This window comes from Erpetoichthys calabaricus, chromosome 14, assembly GCF_900747795.2.
Source record: "Erpetoichthys calabaricus chromosome 14, fErpCal1.3, whole genome shotgun sequence".
Taxonomy (NCBI): Eukaryota; Metazoa; Chordata; class Cladistia; order Polypteriformes; family Polypteridae; genus Erpetoichthys; species Erpetoichthys calabaricus.
Window position 1 is genome coordinate 112,050,623 of NC_041407.2, and position 16,881 is coordinate 112,067,503.

A 16,881-nucleotide genomic window follows, 5' to 3' on the forward strand; every position below is an offset into this window, starting at 1 on the left:
CAATGTTGCGACGGACAGTGAAACGCACACCTTGTTCAGTAGATGCTGACCAGCCAGGTTTCAGTGACGTTCATGTTTGGTGTCACCTTCATACCACTGCAGACAATCATAGGATTGCCTCCTCATTGCTCACTTTCAGGTAAACCCAACGATCAGGATTTATCTGGACTATTTACGGTTTGTCAGTGATAGTCTGGTGGAGAAAACAGTGGTGTAAATGAACCGCTATGCTGAGCAGGCTCCGAAAAGTCACAGCAAACCATTTTCTTAACATTGCAGATGACATGTGGGTGTTTATCAGTATGCCCAGTAACACCCACTTTCAGAAAGTTATGAGAGTGTTGTTTTAACTCTTTATGAAACGTACCTGCACTTCGCTAATCACGATGGTTATGATGAAGCCAATCATCCGGCACCTAAACTGTACAAACTGTGCTTAAGTGCATTAGGCATTCATCAAAAATATGCAGAAAGTACATTCCTGTTCATAACACAAATATTAACAAAAAACTCATGGGTTACAAGGGAAGGCTGTCATAGATACGACATCCAAATGGACATTTTTCGCCATTGAGCTCTACATGCCATGTGATGCAGGCCCTGGGTACGTGTGGAGCTCGATACTTACCACCTCACTATGTCCCTCTACCGGTGTAAAGTATACGCCATCACTACATCCTCTGTATGGTCACAATGGACAGTTTCTATACCTCACCTCAACAAGTTTGAAATATAACCACAAAACAAAAAATGACGTACAGTATATGGAAGTGTATGACTGAATCGGCTGTGTGAACACGTCAAGCTGCACTGTGGAGCAGTAGCCATGTGGCACAAAGGCAAAATGGTGGAGATCAGGTGGAAGAACAAGACAGACATCTGCCTCCTAATCACTCTTCATAATGCAACAACTGCCAGGGAAAATGTGGAAGTCACTATGTAGTGGGGCTGAGTGCGTTTTGTTTTCATCGTCCCGTTTACTGCCCGTTATACTTGCGTCAGTAAATGTTGTCCCCGTAACTGATGTAAATATTTGTATAGTCGTGTCTTATATAATAATTCGTCACTGGTATCATTTGGGATAGTGGTATTTTGTGCACACACACACATATATATATATATATTATTGAATATTTGTTTGTCTTTTCAATTTACAATATATCCGTGTTTGAGTTTACATATCTGTTACTGTTTTCTGTTTATTTCTTTGTGTCGGGAAAAGTAAGACAACTTGTAAGGAGTACGGCTTGTTGTTAGAGCAAGAAGCCTCAGGTGATCCAAGGAACAGTCTTGGTAGTGTAGTTGCCGGCCATTACAACTATGCCTTGTGCTGTGGTAGCCCACAATTACACAAGGGGCAGGTTAATTGTATGGACCAGGCACGGATGTTCCACACTGTCGTGCACAAGCAACAGAAAGCAGATTACAAAATAAATTCTTTTGACATCTATTCGAATAGTGCCTGTGGTGTCTGTGACCCTTTCAAAACACACCACATTACGGACCATTAGAATTTGTTTCCTTATAAACATCTTACCTTTTCTATGTCTTAAAATTAACATTTCTTTGGCCAGCTATTCTTCACAATATTTTCTTAGTGAACATGACTGCATATCACGATTATGCTGATTTCTGTAGACCTCGAGCAATTCATGCAAAATAAATACAACTAACAGATATGTCAAGGTCTCTAGAATCTGAAATCCCACCAACACCACCAGGTCTGCCCTGTAAGCACACTTGGAGGCCTTCTTAACAGGAGCTTAAAATTTGTAACTCACACCTTCACTCAACAAAGACATCTTATATGGTCCACAAACCCCACCAAAGTGGAGCTCTACCTCATCCACTGACAGGCTACCAGACATTTACTGTCAAATGACGAATTCTAAGTTGGAGCAAATACAACACACACGTTAGCACCCAGCCTGCTGCAGTTACCTGGATGGCGGAGACACTGGAATATGTCAGGCTGCACTGCTCCAAAGGCATATCTGGTGGGATTCTAAGAACAGGCAAGAATAAAGGGCTAAAACCAAATTTAATGCCATGGAAAATTGTGTGGATGACAGACAAGAGAATCCTTGGAACTCTGGAAATCGGCACTTTGGTGTTTTATTACTGGTTACATATAATCCCTCCCAGTTGTCCACTCAGGGTAACTATAAATCCCTGCAAACTGCCTTTTCTAAAGGAATCAAAACCAGCTACAAATGAAAGTAGTAGACGGCCTGTAAACAAAGTCAATTTTTCTAGAAAGTACTTCATACCACTAATTTGCTATATACAAAAAACACAGGACAGGGGGCGGCTCCTCCATATCAAAACATTTTGAAATTTCAGTTGTTAAATATTCCCTTGTTAGACAATAATGTTATTCCAGCCCAAACATTATGCCCAGTTTCAAATATTTTGGTAAGGAAGCCTGGCCAACTACTCAAAGTGAGACTAGGGACAAGAAGGAAATACCAGAGATAGCAACACCTCCTGGCCACTAGAGGGCAATACAATCTCATAAGGGAACATAGGGGACAGTGCAATCCCATGAAAATGGAGTGATTTGGAGACCTGGCCACTTAAAAGAAAAAAGCTCAAGGGTGCAGGAACATTAGGACCCCGAAAGAGGGGGTTTAGCTTGGTGTCCCAGAAGTAAACAAAGGGCCAACTTCAACCACAGCACAAAGTTCTGAACTTGGCTGGAAGTGACTCCGAGATGCACTTTGAATGAACAAGGTGGCCTTAAAGGTTCACTGAATGTACAGTAAAATTAAAATGAGAGGGGGATGAACCTTGAACTGGCAGAGGTAGAGACGCCAAGTGTAGTGAAATAGAGACGTGGGAAGCAAGACAGAAAGCACCCTGTTGAGGCCAAAGCAGTTGAATTAAGTTCAAGACTTGAAGAGGCAGACCAATTACAAACTTTTGTGATTTCCCTTTTACTTGGGTGTTCTGCGTCTGCTGCGGTATGCCGTGGCTTTCTGTGTGTTGTGTGATGTGGAGGGCTGACAAGAGAAAGGCTTCCTCTCGCAGTCTATTCCATTTATAAACCTGTGTAAGTGTACTTTGTTAACACTCTTAACAGTACATGCAAGGATAAACGGAATTGTAGGGATTATAAAGCATTTGTAAGGAGGAAAGATTCATAATGTTCACAATTCAGAAATGACTTGTCCAAGGCATCAAAATGATATACGCTAACAAACATACTTCAAGAAAACATCTGAGGTCAAACAAAACTTTACCATCTTCTCCTTCCCTAATTTCTGAGGTCTGAACAAGGACACTAAAAAGGTCATTATCTCCAGGAATGCTGTTAACTGGAATATCAATTTACCTCACCACCGATGCCGTACCCTCAGTTAGTCCACGAGTTTCGCCTTAAATCCTAGAGCTAACCTCGATGCCGTATGGTTTACAGTTTGCTGTGGTCTGCTTTGGTAGTATATTAGGTAGCACTGGGTTAGGGTATGTTACCCTCACTCTCAACATCTGGTCACATGTGCTTGTAAACAGTTTCATTAAGCGCTTTTACAATACAGGCAGACACTTGATCACATAAAACGAAATACTCACCAGTATGTACCAGCACCTTGCGACGTCAACTCCATTCCTTCCACTGAGTTATAGCTGTCATCGTCCATAATTTTAGACAAACCAAAATCTGTAATTTTGATTTCTCCACATGCAGTCCCATTTACCAGAAGGATGTTACCTGCATGAAAACAGATCATCAGATGACAACATAATAGGAGGACGGCAAACGCTAGAGGGGAAAAAAACAAAAACACACTAAGACAGACAGACGTTACATTGACTCTCCAAGAATAATAAAGAGAACACAAACTCTGCCCGAGGACCACAACAAACGTTAACACATTTCAGCACAATCGAATGCATACTGCTGGCAATGCTCAAGTTTTACATGACACTACTCAGACATGTCCAGCATCCATTTTAAAATCTGAGCACAGTTTAGAAATAAAAAATACATTTGTTGGCACAAGGCAGGATACCTATACCACAGTGAAATATTAAGGGGGGCAGGGGACAAACAAAAAAATCTTTGTGCAGAACCAATTTATATCTCAGTGCAAACAAAAACACAGGATTTGCCGGGATCAGACATGACCTCATCAGGATGACTCTGTTCCGAGAGACTCAAGTGATGTTTTAGAGGGGGCACTGAGCCACAGACTCAAAGGAAGAAAACATTTACATAACACCCGCTCTGTCGGCACAGGGTTTCCGAAGTGCCAGAAATGCCATGGGCATGAATTTCTGAGACCCTTTGTGTGAGAGACTGCAGCCTTGAAGGACAATCCACACACCCGGCTGAGTTCTGGATAACCGACACAACTTGAACCGGATTTTCTTGAATAAGTGTTGGAAACTGTTGTTTCTCAGTTATGATGAAATGTTTATTTTAGAGGCACGAATGAAAGACTTAAACCCCCACCACAATATATAATTTTCCAACCAATTTCAGTTGCAGACATCACTCACATAATCATAGCAAGTTGAGGTCGTCGCAGTACGCTCCCATGACTGCCAGTTGTTTAGTCTGACAACCGTTGCAGTTCAGTCAAACTGGTCTAGAACTTGTCTGGGTGGGGATTTGGATTTGGCTTGGTTTTCTCTTATGTTGTATGTGGGGCTCTGTGGCCTATCTGTGCCAGCTAACAAATACTCACACAAAGCTTAATGATTCGGTATGGGATAATAAAACCACAGGTGTTTCGGACTCGCAGACAGAAAAAAGGTTAATCTGTCTGATGTCTTATGCTGGTTGACCCACAAATACAATGAAAAAAGGACAATAAAATGGCACATCAAGTAATCGGACATCCTCAAGCCAAAGAGATCCAACAACTGGAGTCACCAAGTTTGATATCCCCGCCAGCTGGAAGTCACATTCAGATAGTTCAGTAAAACTGGCAAAAGAAAAGACTGCCACTGCCAGACATTTCATGTAAAGTCAAAAACTGCAGGGTATCAGACAATAAGAAGAAAACAAAAAAAAAAAAAAAAAAAAAACAGTCCAGCAAGGTGCTGGTTGGTCCTTTGTGCCGATCATATTCTAGTTTAAAGTTGACCAATTGCTGAGGTTTGCTTTCCTTGGTAACTTCACCCATACTCCATGGCCATTCATGCCAATGCCAATATTCACATCGTGCCCATTTTACAAGGCAGTGATGACCCTGTGAGCAACATCCTACACTTCCCATTGTTGGATGCAGTTTCAAGAGACCATTGCTTAAAACTTTTAGGGGGGGGAACTTTAAACCCCGGCAGAGCTTGAACCATAAGCACTTTTCATTTGAGTTTTAGGGTGTCTAGTCAGGTAGCAAGATTACAACATAGGGGTTCAAGAAAAACTCAATGAGAGAGAGGGTTGCCTCCGAAAGTCATTGCTTTGTTCATAATGGCACTCAGTTTTGCTTCAGGGGGTCAAGAGTGCATTTGAATTGATGATCTGTCTTTCCTCCTCATTTCATTGGTCAAGAGCCCTGTCCTCGATTCTAAAGGACACTATTATGGGACTGTGTTTTCCAGTTTTTGATGTGTGCTGATCTTTCTGAAAGAAACTAGTATTAATATTTTAACAAAAAATACACGCATTGTCGCATATTTTGAGCATACAACTGGAAAACAGGCACATGGATTATGTGGCACAAGTAACATTAGAATTTTTTTCAAGGACATTTTTCATATTGTCTGCCATTGTATAGCACTGATTTGATTTCTATTATCTTATTACAAGCTTTCTCTCATTCTGTATGAAAATGCAAGACTAAAATGTTTTCTCTGCCATCAGTATAAACTACATGGGGTAAAACAAACATTAAAAAAACATTTTTGGGTGGGGTATTCTTTTAAGCATTTCAAGTTTTGTCAAAAATACAACTAACAAGGAAATCAACTAAACGGGAAGAAAAGAGACAAAAACAAAAAAATAATCAGGAAATTAAACATTAATACCAGCTGCTGAAACATAGCTTTGAAATGCAAAAGCACAGTTTTGACGCCAAGAAGCTTGTAGTATGGCGAAGCAGGGTGAATCACAGTATTGAGATATTTTGAGATATCTTGCAGTTTTTTAAGGCAGTATATAAATTAGATTACAAAAACACACTTTTGTATGAAAATGCTGCCCTAACCCATGAGGGGGACATCTAGTTGCCTCTCTCCACATGCCTGGCCTGTTTGCCAAGGGACATTTGGTTTGTGCACACTACGTAGTAATTTGCTCAGAATGTACTTCTGTGCCCTTGCCAAATAATTTGCTTTCATCTAACCAGCAGCTATCCATCAGATTTAAAACACTTGCACCACAACTGCCCTAACCCTAAATCCAAAATATTCAATTGTCCCTCATCAGACAAAGAGTTCGCTCTGTAACAGCAGCTTATCTAAAACACAAATTTATCTCAATATTCTGGTACTTCTCTCAGAGTTACACTACTCATAGCTGCTACATTTTTATCAAAATATTTTCCATAAAACAGAAATCAGCCTAAGCATAAAGTCTGCAGCACTGCACTTCCAACTCTAGAGTTGCCAATTAAACAAGCCAGCGTGTCTTTCCAGATGTAGGAGGAGATCCCACGCAGGCAGATCCCCACCAAGACAATGCCCAGGAAGTTGGATACGCAAGGCAACAGTACTACGTTTTGTGCCAACATCCCATCTCCATTCATACTTTTCTCCCAAAAATAATCAAAGGTCTGCCAAGTAGGGGTATTTTACCCACCAGGTTGAATTTCTTTCACTGAGCAACAAGCATATAGAAAAGAGTGTTGCAAAGACTTGCATGTAATTGTTGGAACACATGCAATCACAAACCTGGCTTTAGGTCATAATGTATGATGGGTGGCTTGATCTCGTTGAGATACTTCAGTGCATTTACAATCTGCATGATAATGGAGCGAGCTTCCTTCTCAGACATCAGCTTATGTTGCTTCAGGTAGAAATCAAGGTCATTGCCCTCACAGTACTCCAAAACCGTACAAAACCTGTACAAAGAAGAAGAACATAAGTCACCAAAATAGTTCTCTAGGACCACATTCTGACACCAGACCTGAAGTGGAACAGGACAGTGGCCACCTTACCACTTCAGATAGATAGCACTTCTCTAGGTGCAATTCCAGTTGTCTGGTTAAAAAGCTGCCTGTCAATCAGTTTCACGCCCAGGCATTTGAGATTAAAGAAGCCCACACATCGCCTGCTGTTGGACACAGTTGGCACTTCAAATGACTTCATCCCTGAGCCTCAAACAGCTTACAGACTTCTACGTGCGACTGAATGTCCAATGCAGTCACAGCATCAAAAGACAGAGGCAGTCAAGGGACTTCAGAAATATGCATTAATGTGATCAACATTAAACAGAACAGAAAATGTGAACATGCAGGTTTCTGTCCAAACACTCAGCTCTGGCTTTCCAAAGTGAGGAAGATCATCGAATTACTCACGAATCTGTGTCGAGAGAGAAGTAGTCGTAGAGTTTCACGATTCTGGGGTGATCTAGCTCTTTGTGAATCCTGTATTCTCTGCAGGCATGCCTGTAAAAAAAGAAAAGTCATAACACATATTTACTAATACAGTGATCCCTCGCTATATCGCGCTTCGCCTTTCGCGGCTTCACTCCATCGCGGATTTTATATGTAAGCATATTTAAATATATATCGCGGATTTTTCGCTGCTTCGCGGGTTTCTGCGGACAATAGGTCTTTTAATTTCTGGTACATGCTTCCTCAGTTGGTTTGCCCAGTTGATTTCATACAAGTGACGCTATTGGCAGATGGCTGAGAAGCTATCCAGCTTACTCTCTCTCTCTCTCTCTCGCGCTGACGTAGGGGGGTGTGAGCAGGGGGGCTGTGTGCAGCTGCTTCCTGAAGGACATGCTGCACGGAGCTTCGCATACTTAAAAGCTCAAAGGGCACGTATTGATTTTTTTTATCTGTCTCTCGCTATCTCTCTCTATCTCTCTCTCTGTCTTCCTGCTCCTGACAGAGGGGGTGTGAGCTGCCGCCTTCAACAGCTTTGTACCGGCGGTGCTTCGCATACTTAAAAGCCAAAAAGCCGTATTGATTTTTTTTTTGACTGCTTGCTTTGCACTCCTTTGAAAAGGAAGATATGTTTGCATTCTTTTAATTGTGAGACAGAACTGTCATCTCTGTCTTGTCATGGAGCACAGTTTAAACTTTTGAAAAAGAGACAAATGTTTGTTTGCAGTGTTTGAATAACGTTCCTGTCTCTCTACAACCTCCTGTGTTTCTGCGCAAATCTGTGACCCAAGCATGACATTCTAAAAATAACCATATAAACATATGGTTTCTACTTCGCGGATTTTCCTATTTCGCGGGTGGCTCTGGAACGCAACCCCCGCGATGGAGGAGGGATTACTGTACTACACATTAAATTAGACAAAATTGCCTCTTCTGAATGAGAAGATGTAAGAGTTCTATATGAATCCCCTGTTATGCCCACCACACCCTTGGTGATTTATGTTCCAATTGTCTCTTGGCATTTGCAGTATGCCCAATTAAAAAGGTTTAAGTTTTAGAGCAACATAAATTTTTAAAATATTCACGGAGAGAGTTCTGTGTCTGACAATATTCTTAGTGGACATGCACAAAGTAGCAGGAGCAACAACACTGTCCGGCTCTCTGCTAAAGCTTTGCATTTCCACAGAAAGTCACCAAGCCTAGTGCCTTCTCTGTCACTGCCCTTGCCCTGCCATAACCCCATCTGGGCCTTTCACTCTTTTAAAACTTGAACAAAAAAAAACAAAAAAAAAACCTGTCAGCTTAGGTGCTTCCTGCAGCAAAATATGAAGGTACTGAAGATGGTAGGTACATTCCAAAGTGAGAGTATTCACAAGGCAATTAAAATGACTACAATAAAAGAGAAATCAAAGAAAGTACTGGACTTCATGTTCAGGGACCTAAACAGCCTAAAAAGAGAAGGAAGAAAGCACATCAAGAGCTTGTGTCTGAAGAAGTTAAGGGGACAGCGGGATAGAATCTGACTTGATGATCAACTAATACAAAGGACCTCAAAGTGACACAGATAGCAAGGCAGACATTCACTAGCGTGACAAACGAGCACAGTTGACATACTTGTGGTAGTTTTCTTTCTTCTCATCCCTCCAGTTTTTATTTAACTGATGAATCTTTACAGCTACGTATCTCTGTTCTGTTAGATCAAAGGCCTGGGGGGGTAAATAAAATCACAAAAAAACACAAGTGACCTTTGGTGGAAAAAAAATCTCATGGTGTGGAAATCAAATGCACAGAAACATATGCAGAGCCCCATCTTGCTAGCCCTGCTCTAGTCAAACCAAATACAAGCTTAAAAGATAAAGATTCAAAACAGCAGACCGAGAAAACCAGAAGGAGAGAAAATCATTTTCTAAAAGTTACCTTGTAGACTTCACTGAAACCTCCTCTTCCCAGCAAATGTAATAAAAGATATCTGTCATTAAGCGTAGGGTGGTCTTTAAACCTGAAGAAAAAAAAAAAAAAAAAAAAGACCACTTGAAACAGCAAAATTTATTATAAATGACAAAGCACGACAAGCTTAGGACCTGTTACCAACCACCCCTAACGGTCTCTACACGAGCTTCAAGAATCACGTATGTAAACATCAAGACACATCAGATCCACACTTCAGACCACGAGGCTCCTTAAGCCATTGGAGAAAGACAAGTGGTGGTCACCTCAGCACTGCTCATTTCACAGGAGCTTGGAGCTGAACTACAACTTACTGTGAGTTGTCCTCATTGTGTATTCTCTTCAGCTCACGGATGTGTAGATTTCGAACTCTCTCTAACCGTTCCAGCTCCGCTTGAATCTCTGCCTCCTCCTATAAAACACATCAAATTTCAATAGCAATTTCAGGATACATTTTTGCTCCAAACCTTTGCAAAATCTACTGCATGTTTTTCAAATCATTCGGTGGACAAACCAAGAGAAATGCAAGAGGACACACAGCATTGGCAAGCCATGACATTCTAAGAAACAACCCATAAAATTACCTTCTTCAGATGACCGAGTCGTAACTTGAAGATCTCTTCCTGCTCATGGTACTCAGCAAGAGTCAACCTATTTTAAAGATTAATGGTAAGAATTTAAGGTCAAGCAGGATTAACATATGTTGTAAATTTCTATTGCTTCTGATTCAGTATACGGTGCTGAGCAAGACACTTAACCGGTCTGTCCTCCAAATGTAAAAAATATATAAGCAACCGTTAACATCTTAAGTCCCTCCAGGGCGAGCCAAATACAAAATAAGTCTCCTGACATGCTCAATTTTATCATTTCCGTTTAAACCTTAAAAAGTTACTTCTGAACAGTTTCCATAACCTCCATAAGGGGGCTGTCCATTCAATTTTAGAGATACAATTATTCAAGGTTAACATGCATTTGCAATAAAATCAGACACTGCCCTCTGAAGCCCAATCCATCCAGAAGCATCTTCTTGTCCACCATGACTCACGTTTCATTTTCAGCTCCATTCGCCTTGTTTTTCCTCTGCTTCTGTTCAAGATTTGGTGGAGGAGTTTGACCCATCGCTGGAGGTTTCCGTTTGGCTAACATCTTTCTTTGCCTTTCAATCTCCTCTCTCTGAGAATTAATTCGTTCCTGCTGTCTGAATTAAACACCAAAGAGGTACAATTAATCAGCCGCGAACAGCAGAGGCTTGGGGTAAATTGAACAGATAGCCAAGACTCAGGAGACAAAGCACTGAATAAGGCTTAGAAGTGAAGACCATTTGATTTAGCTCTAAAAAGATCACAGCATCAGCTTACTTGATCAAGTTCTGAAAGGCGTAGCCATCCGTCCACTGCTCAGTAAAGGATGCCCCATGCCTGACTGTAGTAAAATGCCCCAAACGCAGCCGATCTTGCATACTTTTGTCTCGACAGGCCATCTTCTCTTGTTTGGACTAAAGAAGGAAAAAAAGAAGTGCAACCTTAATGCTGCTTACATGCACTGGCCGAGCTGCTATGATCTGATAAAACATTCCCAAGTTTCAACAGAAGCTACAGAAATATCTGTTAATTACATAATGATCCAATCTGCTGCTCATATGTTGGACCTTCTTTGTTTTCTTAATGGTTTCATTATGTTCGAGTTTCTATAGCTCATATCTGCCAATGCAGTGCAGTGTACAGAAACATCTTAAATGCTATAAGCGACTGTGGAGTGCGAAGGAAGGCGTTTATTGCACAAAGGGATGATTAATGATTACATCTCATCAATCCAGGGGTACGCCCATTCCAGCATGCATCGGGCGTGAGGCAGAAACATTGCCTGGCCAGGGCATCAGCTCATCACAAGGTGAATACAAGCACACACATACATCACTAAATCCCTAAACCTTCATGTCTTCAGAAGGAAACCAGAGCACACTATGGAAACCCACCAGGAAAACATGCAAACTCCAGGTAGGGAACACCAGGGACGGGACTTTCTGCGAGACAGTTGTGTTACCGCTTTGTCACTGTGCTGCCCCCACATGTGTAACTATTAACAGTATTATTTAAATTAAGTTAACAATTATCAGTAAAATGTAACATACATACATACTTTAATGCATTTCATCATGAAAGTGATATCAAGTATAAATCTAAGGATTCTAAATGTGCAGAGAGCTGGAATATCATAAACGTAACGTGTTCTGTGTGGCGATTGCTGCTTGTCGCTGCGGTCAGTTCAGGGGGAATCTCCAGAAGCACATAGCGATTAACAACTGGGTCTATTTTAAGATGATGTTTACGACGGTCCACTTTAATGATAAAATAAACTACACGATTAAACTGGACATTTCGAGATTAAAGCTGAAATTTCCACTTTAATCACAAAACAGACCTTTTCACTGTGGCTCAAATACGCTGCCGGACATTCTGATGCTGTTGTGAAGGTGCACAGAAGATGGTGTGTGAGACTTTTAAAATGTATTGTGTTATTATGCTGGGGAATACGAGACGCTTGAATATAAAAGCACCACAAATGCATTTGTATGTCTGCATTTTGCTTCACCACATCGAACCACTCATCAGACATCACAGCATCAAGCCTGTAGGATCTGCAAAGCGGCTTTCTGTCACATGTTGATAGTAAACACAGACTCCGACGTCACGTTCTGCCCTGATCACATTGCGCCCCCCCGCCCCCACCAATCTGCAAAGAGTTGCGTTCATTTCTGAAGACGTGCTCAGAGGACGCTTCGTGTCAATTGAACACAGGGAACGAGTGGCAGCCATGACGCGTAAGCGTTGTGAGCGTGAAGTATAAACCGGCCCTTAGGGTCACCATTAAATGTGAAATCTGTGTCTGTTTTTTATGTTTTATAGGCATATGATAGTTGGTTTGTAGGAGCTGCCCAGAATCGGAAGTAATCCTCAGTTTTGAACCTTTGAGCCACAGAAGATAAACAGAATTTCTGAGAGTTCATCCATGTTCACTGTGATGTGCTTTAGACCAAAGCTCATTTCTGGGCAAATTCAGAAAGGCAGATATTCTAAACCGTTAGTTGGAGATGAGGTGTCTGCAAAACTCACTTCTTAAACATGTGTAAGCGCGTATAATGGAACAGTCTCTTCAATTCATACTGAACTCCGCTGAAAATAAAAGGCACTGAAGCTGCAATCAGAGAACAAGACATGGTCAAGTATTTATTTTCCAGCAACACAAAGGGGGTAAAAAAGGGGGTCTGATGGTGTAACTTATTAGATCTACTTTATGTCCATTTAAATGTGTGTAAGTAACAAACTTAAAGGTGGATCGAACCTGCACTGAATTCAGAATTTAAAGTGGGACCACGTAAACAATACACCACTACTCTAAATATTGCAGAGCCCGTGTCTGGAGTGGTGCAGCTCTGTCAAGTCATTTGCCATGCCAATGATACCAAAGTAACACCAAACCTTATAACACCCAATTTGTTGTGCCAGATTTTTAGTCAGATGGCTGCGATTATGAATCTGCACAAACTGGCCTTCTCCGAAACAGTTCAAATGCCGCTTACAATGATTGATTACTTTTCTAGCAAGTCTTGTGAAGAAGACCTCTACATATTTCCACTCTGCCAACTCAATTGGCACTGACATGCCCCTCAGCTAGCAGTTATATTATCAAATCAATTCAGTGATGAACACAAAGGTCAGGATAGTTAGAAGTTTTCACAGGCATAAGCATATATTTGTTAAAATAGGATGCGCTCAGACAGTAGCAAAAATTCTTTCATTCACTGCTGGTTTGAGTTGAAACAGAAGATGCTGATGGGTGTGTTTCTTTTTTTTAATTAAATTCAATATTTTCTGTACTTATTCTTTATATATAAAAAAAAAACAAAAAAAACAAAAACCCAAATACACAGAACTTCTAAAGATGGTTGAGCTGCCAAAGTAATGGCACCCTATGGAGTGGAATTAAAAGCAATAAAACCAAATCCATCTATCCATCCATTATCCAACCCGCTATATCCTAACTACAGGGTGACGGGGGTCTGCTGGAGCCAATCCCAGCCAGTACAGGGCGCAAGGAAGTAAACAAACCATGGGCAGGGCGCCAGCCCACCACAGGGTGCACACACACACACACACCAAGCACACACTAGGGACAATTTAACACCAATCCACCTAACCTGCATGTCTTTGGACTGTGGGAGGAAACCCACGCAGACACGGGGAGAACATGCAAACTCCACGCAGGGAGGACCCGGGAAGTGAACCCGTGTCTCCAAACTGCAAGGCAGCAGCGCTCCCACTGTGCCACCCGCAATAAAATTAAATACTTCTGGAAAATAAAGTAATATGAAAGCAAATGGATCAAGTTTCATTCTTCTACTCTTCCTGATGCTTAACTTAAATGATCTTTGAATGTTAGCAGACCCACCTTTTCAATTAGCAGCTTTTTACTCATCGTGACGCATTTGTTTAACCGTTCTTTATGCTTCTCCAGCATTTTCTGCTGCTCATCAATCTGCCTTCTGAGGTCACAGTTTGCCTGGAAAAGAAAGACACAAATGAAGAATGTGGTAGCTCCTACGCGGCTTTCTGTAATTCTGCTTTATTCATTGGGGCCCACTGGCTTTTACATTTCACTTAGAACTTCTAAATGAAAGTACAGGAGACAAACAGCATTTGCGCATCACTGATACGTGGAGTTCTATTTATTATTGGAGTTATTATTATTTATTTATAGGAAGTCATTGTGCACTAAGAAATTCCAAAGGACTAAAATTAGCAAATATTATTCTGTTACATAAAAGATGGCAGATCCAAGCAACTATAGGCAGGTAAGCTTAATGTGTATCAAGAGAAATTAATGGAAGTAATTATTTAAAAGAAAAAAAAAAGATTGGGGAACACATCAGAAGAGGAGGTTTACTGAACAGTCAGCATGGGATCAGAAGAGGAAGGTAATGTTTTACTAACACGATGGAATTCTACAAGGAAGCCACAAAAGAATAATCAAAGTAGAGCGTGTGATTTTATTTATCTGGACTTTCAGAAAGTATTTGATAAGGTGCCACATGAGAGGTTGGGCATCAAACTAAAAGGAGATGCAGTCCTGAGTGTTGGCTTAGACACAGGAAGCAGAGGGTTATAGTGAAAGAAACCTCATCAAAATCAGCTGATACTAAGAGTGGTGACCCTCAGTGGTCGAGCTAGGGCTGCTGCTATTTTAAATAAATATATTTGTAGCGAGAGATCCACAATGGGAGAAAATGGGTCACGTATCTTAACACAGTTTTTTTATTTCTAAACTTTTAACACACACATACATATACACACACACACACACACACATTATATATGAAGAAAGGTAAAAAGAGCTGAGCCTCTTCCGTTTAAGCAAAAGAAGATTATGAGGAGACATGATTGAAGTGTTTAAAATGATAGGGAAAGCAATTAATCCAGTGGGTCAAGACGGGGACACTAAAATGAGTTCAGCAAGCTCATGGGGACACAGTGGGGAAAATGTTAACGAAAAATTCAAACATTAGTAAATTTTTCCTCACACAGAAAACCACAGACACACAGAATAAGGGACCACATAGTGTGGAGACAGTAGGACTTTAGGAGTACTCAAAAATCAATTTTATTTTGGAAGAATTTAGTGGATAGGACTGGAAAGCTTTGTTGGGCTAAATGACCTGTTCTTGTCTGAACTGTTCTAATGATGCTGCCTGCATCAAATTCCCTATATAAAATTTAAAGTGTCTTTTAAAAACTCTTGCTTTCATATCCATCACAAGGCAGTGATTTTTAAGCCAATGTCACATTACATGACTTCTAATCAGAAGCAGTATTTTTTGAGTTTTAAGATTTTTTAGTTTTAGTTTTTTTATGTATTTTTGATTTTTTGAGTTTTTCTTCAATTAACTTTTAGTTAAATGTTTATACAATATAATGCCTATTGGCACACTACAAATATCCAGCTATAAAACAATATTTGCGTTAAGCACACTTGGTTTATAGTGCGAACATGCAAACTCCATTCAGACACTGATCAGGTTAGAAATGAAAGTTAGGCTCTCAGAGTTGCTGGTTCAGGGTGGTCACTTAATACAATACAATTTATTTTTGTGTAGCCCAAAATCACACAAGGAGTGCCGCAATGGGCTTTAACAGGCCCTACCTCTTGACAGCCCCCCAGCCTTGACTCTCGAAGAAGACAAGGAAAAACTCCCAAAAAAAAACCTAGTTGGGAAAAAAAATGGAAGAAACCTCCGGAAAGGCAGTTCAAAGGGAGACCCCTCTCCAGGTAGGTTGGACGTGCAGTGGGGGTCAATACAAATAATGTTCCTGCACTTCAAGTGCATAAAACAAATGTGAAGTGTTAGTAAAATTCCTTGGAATTGTGCGTTTGCTATAGAAAGGCCTTATAGAAAATGAAGACTAATTAATCTGACAAAATAAAAAATGATTACATATAAAAATGGATTCTAAAAACTACAGAACTCTCATTTTGACTGATCAAAATTAAGTGGGTTAGCTTATAACTTTGTCTATACAATTGGCAGAGAAGATTAATACTTTCTTAGAAGGCTGGCGTCCTTCAACATCTGCAATAAGATGCTGCAGATGTTCTGTCAGACGGTTGTGGCGAGTGCCCTCTTCTACGCAGTGGTGTGCTGGGGAGGCAGCATAAAGAAGAGGGATGCCTTACGCCTGGACAAACTGGTGAGGAAGGCAGGCTCTACTGTGGGCACGGAGCTGGACAGTTTGACATCTGTGGCAGAGTGACGGGCACTGAGCAGGTTCCTGTCTATCATGGAGAATCCACTGCATCCACTGAACAGGATCATCTCCAGACAGAGGAGCAGCTTCAGTGACAGACTGCTGTCACCGTCCTGCTCCACTGACAGACTGAGGAGATTGTTCCTCCGCCACACTATGCGACTCTCCAATTCCACCCGGGGGGGTAAATGTTAACATTATACAAAGTTATTGTCTGTCTGTATACCTGCATTGTTATCACTCTTTAATTTAATATTGTTTTGTATCAGTATGCTGCTTCTGGAGTATGTGAATTTCCCCTTGGGATTAATAAAGTATCTATCTATCTATCTAAATGCCAAAAAACAATCACTTGCTACTAATGTAGTGAATATTATCACAAAGCAACATTGAACACTGCAATTCAAGACAGAAAATACTGTTGTTCATTTTCTCACCCGCAACAAGTCATCTATCCTGCCTTCCTTCTTTTCCAGGTCAGAATTCTTGTTGTTTTCCAAGGCAGCGAGTTTTTCTATTGTGAGATCCGACTGTAAAAAAAAAAAAAAAGAAAATTCTCAAGTGCCATGAGAGCAGCAGGGTCAAGAGCACAGAGTACAGTCAAATTATTACTGGCATGTCAGGCCAGC

General features: G+C 40.9%; 1 protein-coding gene across 1 annotated transcript in view; it reads right to left on the reverse strand.

Annotated features, from left to right (window-relative positions):
* tlk2 (tousled-like kinase 2) overlaps window positions 1–16,881 on the reverse strand; it is a 38,202-nt gene that overhangs the window by 8,622 nt on the left and 12,699 nt on the right. The window contains exons 8-18 of the mRNA XM_028818425.2: window positions 16,690–16,782; window positions 13,902–14,012; window positions 10,811–10,947; window positions 10,498–10,650; window positions 10,037–10,103; window positions 9,767–9,864; window positions 9,423–9,504; window positions 9,120–9,211; window positions 7,470–7,559; window positions 6,844–7,013; window positions 3,574–3,712 (exon numbers count right to left, since the gene is read on the reverse strand). Coding sequence (XP_028674258.1) covers window positions 3,574–3,712; window positions 6,844–7,013; window positions 7,470–7,559; window positions 9,120–9,211; window positions 9,423–9,504; window positions 9,767–9,864; window positions 10,037–10,103; window positions 10,498–10,650; window positions 10,811–10,947; window positions 13,902–14,012; window positions 16,690–16,782 — 1,232 coding nt within the window. The remainder of the gene's footprint in view (window positions 1–3,573; window positions 3,713–6,843; window positions 7,014–7,469; window positions 7,560–9,119; window positions 9,212–9,422; window positions 9,505–9,766; window positions 9,865–10,036; window positions 10,104–10,497; window positions 10,651–10,810; window positions 10,948–13,901; window positions 14,013–16,689; window positions 16,783–16,881) is intronic.